General features: G+C 39.3%; 1 protein-coding gene across 1 annotated transcript; it reads left to right on the forward strand.

Moving 5' to 3' along the window:
* Positions 1–150: 150 nt before the first annotated feature.
* On the forward strand, positions 151–9,872 carry ENY2 (ENY2 transcription and export complex 2 subunit). The gene is made up of 5 exons (XM_081111308.1): positions 151–301; positions 1,669–1,745; positions 5,585–5,655; positions 6,969–7,043; positions 9,608–9,872. The coding sequence occupies exons 1-5, from the start codon at positions 296–298 to the stop codon at positions 9,682–9,684; spliced, it is 306 nt and encodes a 101-aa protein (XP_080967434.1). The 5' UTR covers positions 151–295; the 3' UTR covers positions 9,685–9,872.
* Positions 9,873–10,104: the final 232 nt, after the last annotated feature.

Consider the following 10,104-nt stretch of genomic DNA (forward strand, 5'->3'; position numbering starts at 1 on the left):
TTGCATGCCGGGATGCGTAGTTTCCAGAGGACGCACCGCTCAGCACGACAGCGGGAGCTGAACTCTCTTACCCAGAGGGCTGAGCGGCCAGGAGGCGGCCCGCGCTGGTTAAATTCTCACCTGATAGGCAGGGTGGCGAGGCCCCGCCCCGGAAATGCGTGTTCTAGCTTTCTGTGTGCTTAGGCGCCCGAGCTACTGAGGGTCTAAGTCCGGGCAGCCGAAGAGTGTGGTAGGTAACGGTCGCCAGCGCAAGGGTCATTTCGTCGCTGGGAAGGGACGGCCCTCGCCCGCGGTGATGGTGGTGAGCTATGCCCGTGGTCCTCAGGGCCGGGACCCGGGCCCGGCCCAGGCTCCTTTCGATGTGCTGTCTTTCGTTTGCTTCCCCGACCCGCGCTCGCGGGCCTGTAGGGCTCTCCGACTGGGCGTGCTACCGGAGTTGGCCCGGAGCCAGTCCTCGCTTTGTTTTCTGGCTCCTCCCCTCCCGCCTCTCCGCTGTCTCCGCCCCGTTCAGCTTTCCCCAGGAATGACTGGACCGGGAGGGATCCCCTAGCGCCCTTGTGTCACCGGTGAGGAAACTGAGGTCTTTCGGAACCGACTTGTCCAAGGTCACTGTCCGTATTGGAGGGGCCAGGGCGAGGTTCAGTTCAGTCTTCTGGGCATGGTCCTGACTGCACCTCAGAATGGCTTTTTGGAAATGCTGGACCTCCAGCTGCAAAAGCAAACATGTCCTAGTCCTTTCTCCACCCCTCCTTTTCCCTTTGCACTTGAGAAAGAAAGAAAGAAAGAAATTTCCACTCTGAGAAGTCACTGCCAGCCTGAGTTTTCCCGAAAGGGCACGTGGCAGGCTGCAAAGTGGTCTGAAGTGACTGACAGGTGCCGGCTGGTTCCCAGCCTCCCCGCCGCGCCGCCCTCTGCTTCCTGCACCATTTTGGTCCGGGCTGGCTGTTGTTACTGGAAAGTGCGAATGTCCCAAGTGAGGACTTCGTTTGGGGTTTGTTTCCCCCTTTGATCAAGAAAGAGCACAAATATACTCAAACAGCAGGTTTTTGTCGCGACTCAGGACGCGTCCCCGCGAGAGGACATCTTAACCTGGACCTTGCACTTTTCACCAACATATCCTAGACTAGCATGGCTCCCCCCAAAATTTTGAACAGAAACGATTCGCAGTCTGTCGTGATGAGCCGTGGAAGTGTTTGGGGGGCGGGGTCAAAGCCACCCGAGTGCAAAACCGACTTTTTCATGACTTTATTGTCTCAGTGCCTCAGTTTCCTCACCTGTAAAACACAGATGATGTTCATCATACTTGTATGAAATAATAGGTTCTGGGAGTGGAATGAGTTAAAAAAAAAAAAAAAAAAAAAGCAACAACAATGTGTTAGCCCCGGACCAGGCACATACATGTGTCTAGAGTACATGTGACGATGCTTGCTACTTCCAGACTCGTTTTAAGAAAGGGCCTCCGGGGGAAGGACGCTGCTCGGGGAGCTAATCAGTGTGCCTCCTTGGGATGCCGCAAATATGGAGAGTAATGACATCGTTAACGCATTGTTGGTACTTATCGCCCCTTCAGCCGATAGCAGGGTAAAGGTGTGGCGGTGCTTGCCTAGAGGAGTTAGGAGGGAATGCTTTGTCAGTGCTCTGTGTCTGAACCTGCGTGTTGATGTTCAGGTTAGCAAGATGAACAAAGATGCGCAGATGAGAGCAGCGATTAACCAAAAGTTGATAGAAACTGGAGAAAGAGAACGGTAAGTAAGAGACCGTGCCGGTAAATTGTATTGAACGCCTTTAAGTTACAGTTACTGTATCTACAGGAATCGAAACATGAAGGGACAAAACTGATGGCAGTGGAAAGAATTACAGAAAAATAGATTGTCAAAAGCTTCAGTTCCTAACATGTATACACGATAGGCAGGCCTATTCGGTATTGCAAGAAATTAGAGGGGAGTGAGTGATGTAGAAAGATGAACAAGGAATGACGCTCAGAGACTGTAAAATAGCAAAAAAAAATTCCTAAATAACGACAGTTGGAGACATAATGTTACCGACTTTTTAACAGGGAGCCAGCACAATAGAACCAGTATTAGTTACCAAGCTGTTTTTTAATATTCATCCAAGGGTATGTTTCTATTAATTTTAGAGAGAGAGGAAGGAAAGGGGGCAGAGAAATATTGATCGGTCTCCTTGCACCGAGACCGGGATTGAACCTGAGACCTTTGGATGTGTGGGACAACGCTTCAGCCAGCTGAGCCACCACAGCCAGGGCATTGCCAGGTTCTCTTACCTCAGTAGCATGTACTATTCCTACCATCTGAAACATTCCTTTCTTTTTCTCAGTCTTTAGCTTCGTCTAGCTCATCTTTCAAGTCTTAAATATTTCTTTTGAGTATCCTGGTCTATCAGAACATTGAACATTGTATTGTGACCACCTACTTAGCTAGTTTGTATCCTTCAATATAATCTCAATTACTTCACAGCAGAAATACCAGTGTATATCCAGTATCACACCTAGTTCTTAATTGGCCAAGTACATATTTGGAAAAATGAGCACAAAGGTTTGCAAGTACAAAGGAGAGGCTGAGGAATCAAGAAAGGCTTCCAGAAACAGGGTGATAAATTGTGAAAGAAGTATATATAGGGAACAGGAGAGATCTTTCAATTCCACCTGCGGGTTAAGGTGATCAGTTAAGATCTCACAATATTAAAAGAGGTACTTCAGCTGGGGGAGAAGGATTAGCAGTTCTTGAAGCCAAAAAAAGTAGGGAAAACAATCTAGGCAGATGGAACAATGTGCAAAATCACAGCTTCTGGGGTAAGTGCAGAATTAAAGCTAGGAGGAGGTAAAGGGTAAAAGCTGTGTGGACAGGAGTAGATTTTATATAAAGTCAGCTTTTTTTTTTTTTTAGTTGAAATTGATAGAAACTGGCTTAACCAATGGAAATACATAAGCTCTTCTAACTGAAAGTCTAGAGCTTAAAATTGCTTCAGGCACCGCTGGGCTCAGGCCTCAGAAGTTATTGTCAACAATATATCTTCCTTTGCCTCTCAGCTCTGCTTTCCTCTGTGTTGGCTTTATTCTCAGGCAGGCTCTCCCTACAGAGATCAGTGGTTCAAAATGTGTACCCCTCTGGCTCAGACTACCTTTCACCTGACAGTTTCAATAAAGACCTGCCCTGATTACCATCTCACTTAGATAATAGGCCAGTCATGGTCTCCCTTGCCTAGGTCACATGTCCATCACCAGAACCCTACCCAGATTTCTTACACTGAGAGTGGTGGAGGTTTTTTTGTTTTTCTTCTGTCAAAAAAAGGACAGAAAAATGGGTGGTGGGTTTGCAAAAACATCTGTGGTTGATTTTATCCTTGGCTGTTGGGAGGCATTAAAAGGTTTTTTTAAGGGAATGACTAGATCACATTTGCACTTTAGGAATGTTATTCTGGCAGAATGGAGCATAGACTGGAAGCATTAGACAGAATGCAGAAGATTACATTGGGTTAAAAATGAAAAACAGTAAAATGAAAAGGAAAACTCAGGTTGTGGTTTTTTGTCTTTTAAGTAAAATCAGAAATGAGGAAGAAGGTGGAAACTAGATAGGTGCCCTCGGAAACTGAGAGGATAGTATTGCCAGTAATGAGTCTAGGGGACTACGTATTTGTTTGTTTATTTCATACAGCTTAGTTACTGAGTTTCTACCACATGCCACGTCCTGTTAAGGTGCTGAAGTTATCGTAGTGAACAAAGTGAAGTCTGTCCTTTCATGGAACTTGCATCCTAATGGGGGGAAACAGATAAGAAATGTCTAATATGTCAGGTAATGATGAGTTCTAGAGAAACAAAGCAGAGAATAATGAGGTATGTTATTTTGGAAAGAAAAAACAGGGCTTCACTGAGAAGAGATCAGAAGGATATGAGGGAGATGGAGGGACTCCAAAAGCCAAGGTCCCAAGATAGGAGCTTTTTGGCATTTTGAGGAGCACACGGAAGCTAATGAGACTGAATAAATTGGAAGAGGGAAAGAAGAAGTCAGGGCACAGCTGGGGAGGGGGCAGATCATGTAGGGTCATTTAGGCTGTAGTAAAACTTGGAGTTTATTCCGGGTAAATTAGGAAGCCACTGGAGAGTTTTGAGCAATGGGAAGAGAATGGAAGTATGCAAGGAGAACAAGCAGGGGAACAAGTTAGGAGGCTTTGGGAACAGTCCAGTCAAGACAAGGTGGTAGCTTGCGCAGGGCAGGGGTGATACAAAGCATGGGTGCAGGCACTTATTTTAGAACTGGAACTAGTAGGACTTGCTCATGGGTTGGATGTGTAGTGCGAACAAAGTTGCAGTGAAGGACGCTGCCAAGGTTTCTAGCCTGAGGGACTGGAAGCATGGCATTGCCATCGTGACAAGGAGAACAGAACAGGTTGAGGGTGGAGAGGAGCATGAGCTGGGCTTGAGCCCGGTGAAGACTGAATGACCTGATTAAATATTGAGATGAAAATGCCACATGGTGGAGATACAGGAATATTGAAAGAAGCAATTTGGTTTGGAATATGACATGTTTTAAGCTGAGAAATAAGATGATTTAGGTTGAAGATTGAGGACTTTTTAGAGTGGGTATGGAAAAGGAACAGAAAGTACTGATAAACTATTTTATTACATCCATGATGCCATTAGTTGCAATGTACGCCTTTTTTTTAAAACCAGTAAGAAACAAGAAAACCCTGCTAATTAAATTATGATAGGGCCCTGGCCAGGTAGCTTGGTTGGTTGGAGTGTCTTCCCATAAGCCAAGGTTTCGGGTTTGATCCCACGTCAGAGCATATACAAGAATCAATCAATGAATGCATTAAATCAATCGAACAACAAATCTCTCTCTCTTCCTCTTTCTCCCTCTCCCTCTTTCCTTCCCTCTCCTCCCCCTCCTCCCCTCTCCTCCCCCTCCTCCCCCTCCTCCCCCTCCTCCCCTCCTTCCCTCTCATCCTATCTTTCCTACCTCTCTCTCTCTAAAAATCAATTAAAAAATTTAAATTATGATAGGCATGCCATTTACTGAATTGTTAAAATGTGGGGGGTAAAGTGTTAGATTCATGAAATTCATAATTGATGTATCATTTAGAAGGTTAATGGAAAAAGGGAGGGGAATCTTTGAGATTAGAGAGAGAAATAATGGGAAAGTAAGAGAATTGAAGGATAAGAATTTGTAGTCAAGGAAGGGATTTTGGAGTTTGAAGATTTCAGAGGTGCAGCTGCTCCAAGCTCAACTAATATCTTCCAAAAGGTGTACAGCCCCACAATATTTCTGTTGGTGGAGGGAGGTAGACAGGGTGTAAGAAGGCCAGAGTAGAGTTTCTTGAGAAGTATTGTGCCCCATCTGCTTTATTTTACTTTGCTAGTAATGAAAATGAGGCCATGTCCACACCAGATCAAAGAACTATTTAAACTATTTCGTGATAGAACCAGGATCAGGACATGGTTAAAGTTTTGTGACTGGCAAGCAGGGAGTTTTTAATTGAAGGGTTGAACTTTTGATTCAAACATTCCTATCTGAGATATTGCACATTGTTGTAGTTTAATTTGAAAACACTTTTTTTTTCTACACAGCCTCAAAGAGTTGCTGAGAGCTAAATTAATTGAATGTGGCTGGAAGGATCAATTGAAGGCACACTGTAAAGGTAATCAGTTTCATTTAGAAGATAAGCTAATTCCATTGTTCTCTATGTTGGTTTGAAGTTCACTAGAAAAATTACAGTCAGTATTGTAAAGGTATATAAGTGGTCAGACATAATTTTAAACAAATGGAAAATTGACTCTTGTAGTGATGATTTCCTCCTTTGTGATAATATGTAGACCTAATTCCTAAATTTATAAAAAAAATTTTGTGTATTTCTCTTAAAACAAGTGAAGCAGGATTTTCTATGGCTTTAAAATGTGGAATCTCACCTTTTCAGTGTGCCCGTTCAAAATGAAACAGTCCTTATTCCTAATATGTTTTAATTAACCAACTGAGTACTTTATGGTTGTTAGACATTTAGGAATTATCTCTCTTGTCTTTGACAGTGTTATTTTGAAAAATTCAAAAGCTCTTAGAGAATTATACTTATTTTTTTAAATGTAGAATGGGGGCTTGTTAAATTGCTTAATGTTGATGATGATTCCATTAGACAGGTTACACATGTCACTATGACGAGCCTCCGCTCTGGCTCAGCTTTTAGGATAATAGCATTTTGGTTATTTTAATGATTTCCCATTGTATTGTAATGGTTTCTACAAGTAATGATAATAGTGACTATAACATTAACTAATTATGACAAATCAGTAATAGCGTAGACTTTGAGGTCATACAGATCTTCACTGATAAAAGACTAGAGCTGTATTTCAACTCATGTTTGGATGAGTTATTTAATCTTTATGCTTCAGTTGCCTCATCTGTGAAGTGGGAAAAATGCCCAGCCCATTTCATTATTGTGAATATTAACTAATATAAAGCATCCAGCACACAGTAGGGGTTCAGTAAACATTAACTACTTTCCCTCTTGTTTCTTTTGGCCCAGTCTAAAGAGAAAGGAGCAAAGGAGTTTTGTATTTTCATTTTGGGCTATGAAATTTTAAATTGGACACAACTAATAGCTTATTCCCCCTCCACACATTTAAGAGATAACAGTGAAATAAGATCTGTGCAGTTATAAATTTCTAGCTTTTTATAACTGTTAGATTTGACCTTATAGTTCAAATTCATTCTGTGCTATATTTGTTAAGCTAAAGTTATTTAGCTGAGAGATGAACAGGCTTTTATGATATTATCTGGTGAATACTTAATGTGTTTAAAGTTGAGCTAAATATTCATTAAAAAAGAAGTGTCCTCTTTTTTTTTTTTTTAAAGACCAATCTGTACTCTAAAAACATGATCTTAACCCTTCCTCTATGAAAATCTTTCTTACAGATAATGATTTTAAATGATATGATTTGTTTTTTGCTTTTGCATAAGAGGTAATTAAAGAAAAAGGACTAGAACACGTTACTGTTGATGACTTGGTGGCTGAAATCACACCAAAAGGCAGAGGTAAGGAATACAAATTGTGTGAAAGGAAACGTGTGCTAAAGACATGATTTTTTTCTGTCATGCTGGTTCAGCTTTTCTTTCTTCCTACAAAGAAAAACAACTTTTCCAAAATTATTTGGAGAGTTGATGCTCTCTCATTGGGAACAATTATAATTGTCTCACTGCCTCCCTAGCATGATTTTGAGTAACATGAGATAAGAGGTGTAAAATGTTTTGCACTCTGAAACAGTATACAAAGAAATTGACATGATTGGTAAGAAAGATATTTTTTAAAATATGGGATCTTGTAGAGGTAAATATACCTGAAGCTACGATTATTAACTATTAAATATGGCCTGACTTCACTTAATATTTAATAATTCAAAGTTTTACTCCGGTCCGTGAGTCATTGCTCTGCTATCACTTTGCTTATTAAAAATAAACAAAGCTCTGTCTTCTTGAATGTCTAATTAAGAATGTAGTAGCACCATAACTTCATATTCAGGGTAATCCATAATTAAGATTCATCCTGCAACCACCTAATTTCTCCCTTTAATGCCTTGTTTACAGAAGACAAAGGAAAGAAAGGAAGTATGTTAACATCGACGTTATGTAATAGTGGCAGGAAACTACATTATATTCTTATCTTAGATGGACCTACATTTTTTCCCCCATTTACTTTGAGAAAGTTTAAGTGAAACCAGGTAAATTAGATGACCTATTGTTTTCTCACACAAAAATACTAAAAATAATTTAAATGTAAATAAGTAAATATGTTTGCAAATTATTCTTAGAAACTACTCATTCCCCAAACTGCTTACCTGTTAGAAAGGAGCTAGGAATCCCTTGGTTCTTTCCATCATATCTTTTGGCCTAGTTACAGCTACAAAAACCTGACCTTTTCTTTACACATATCTCAGAGAAAGAAAAATAAAACCAACATATTGTTCCCCCCATGAATTTACATTTTAAAATAATTTTCCCTAAACTTGTTTTCTGTTTTCCTTCAGTAATTTATGCCTAATTTGTTAACATTACTTAGGAACCGGTTATACAGGGTAGAAATTGTCCTTTGCTCCTCCTCGAACACTGGTATCTTGGACATATCAGTTCTTTGTAGCTCCCCTGCTAGAGAATGAGTAAATAAAGAAAAGAGAAGTGAAAATAAATCTGTTCTCTTAGTCTTCTTTATTGTGAAGAGGAGAAGCATTTTACTTTTTTAAATATACAGTAAAATTGACCGTTTTAGTGTGCAGTTCTGTGAATTTTATACACATGTATGAATTCATATACCCAATACTCCCTTCAAGCGATACTTTTGTATTCATTCACGCCCTATCCCTACCCCCAAGGCAGCTGATCTGTTCTTCATCACCTAAAAGTATGTTTAATATACATATTGATCACAGTTCCAGTGGACTTGAATTAACCATGTAGTCTCTATTTCTAGACAGGCTGAAACTAAACTATTTATAGAGGAGTATCTGTCTCATCTGATTTGTGAACTTATTTCTGAAATTCTTATAGAAATATTTAACTATATCTGAAGCTTTCCGTTTCCTCTGAATACAAGCACATAGTGTTAGACGTGATAGTTAATTCTCTATTGCCCTTATTTATTAGGCAATTAGAAAAGGAGCAGTAATGTAGATTTATTGATATTTAATAATAAAATTTCCAAGAACAGGGCTTTTTTTTTCCTTTTCGGTTTTTTTGGGGTTTTTTTTTTTTCCTTTTCGGTTTTTTTGGGGTTTTTTTTTTTTAATACTCCAAATAGATAGTATAGTCACATGGTTCAAATTCAGAAAGTAAAAATATAGGAAATGTAACCACTGTTGTGGTTTTGCATCTTTGCTGAGTCAGAGAGTATATGCATTTATTTCTATAAAATATTGTTGAATTACCTTGCAAAAAACGTTGGAACAGTTTATACTCCCACCAGCTAATATGAGAGTGCTAGTTTTTCCCTCAGTCTTGCCAACACAGTATATTATTAACCTTTGGATTTTAGCCAATCTGATTGGTAAAACATGTTATCTGAATGTGGTTTTAATTTTCATTTCTCTTGTAAGGTTTATCCCCTCTTATGTTCAAGAACTGTGTGTTTCTCCTTTTCTTCATCGCCTGTGCTCATTTTTCTAACAGCCTGCTGATCTTACCAAATGGAAGAAATTTTAGAGTAGAGAGATTAGCCCATTTCTTTAAAAGTGATTTCCCAGTTTTTGTCTTTTGCCTTTGTTTACAGTGATTTTGACCAAGCTTATTAAGTTGCTGTTGCACTTGAATTAAATTTATCAATCTGTTATAGCCTCTGTTTTAAAAAGGCTGTTTTTCACTTCTTTTAAAGAATTTTCCCATGTTTTCTTCTCCATGTTCAATGTATTTCGTTATTTCACTCAAATAATAAATGAAAATATACTTTATTTTTTCAGATGTTTATCTAATTTGTTATTAAAGCTCATGAGGGTATCTGTAAAATGGATTATAAATTTTGGATCGGTCATCCTGAATAAAACATCAAACCTAAAATTGGCATATATTCATTGGACTCTTCTTACTCTTATATTTTTATTTTTATATTTCAGCCCTGGTACCTGACAGTGTAAAGAAGGAGCTTCTACAAAGAATAAGAACATTCCTTGCTCAGCATGCCAGCCTTTAAGATTGAATTAGATTGTGTTGTTTTGTGGTCTTATTTCTGAAAGTAAAACTTGCCATAAATTAGGAATCGCTTTCCCAAAATAAAATCCGTTTTTGTATGATGGTATACAGTTTTCGGTAATGATGTATACATTGTATTGATTTTTTTTCCCCTAAATGTGTTATTTTAATAAATATCTCATGAATGAGTTTGAAGTTTCCTTGGATCTTGGAATAAATGGGACTTTTCAACAATGCACCAGATTTGTTGAGAGAAAGTCATCAAATAATATAGTTTGTTAAGTATGTACATGTTTCTGTGCTAACAACTGAGGAGAAATGAGCTGCCTCTTCTGATTGTCTAGATATGGTGTGTTTCTCTGAATCCCTATACTATTTTATAATACATGTCCCATCTTGTACTACAGTTGTCTTATTTGTT

Source organism: Myotis nattereri (assembly GCF_964212035.1).
Source record: "Myotis nattereri genome assembly, chromosome: 17".
NCBI classification, from domain to species: domain Eukaryota; kingdom Metazoa; phylum Chordata; class Mammalia; order Chiroptera; family Vespertilionidae; genus Myotis; species Myotis nattereri.

Coding starts and splice junctions, on each gene's coding strand:
- ENY2 (XM_081111308.1), top strand. Junction 1,746..5,584: donor GAAACTGGAGAAAGAGAACG/GTAAGTAAGAGA, acceptor TTTTCTACACAG/CCTCAAAGAGTTGCTGAGAG. Junction 7,044..9,607: donor AATCACACCAAAAGGCAGAG/GTAAGGAATACA, acceptor TTTATATTTCAG/CCCTGGTACCTGACAGTGTA.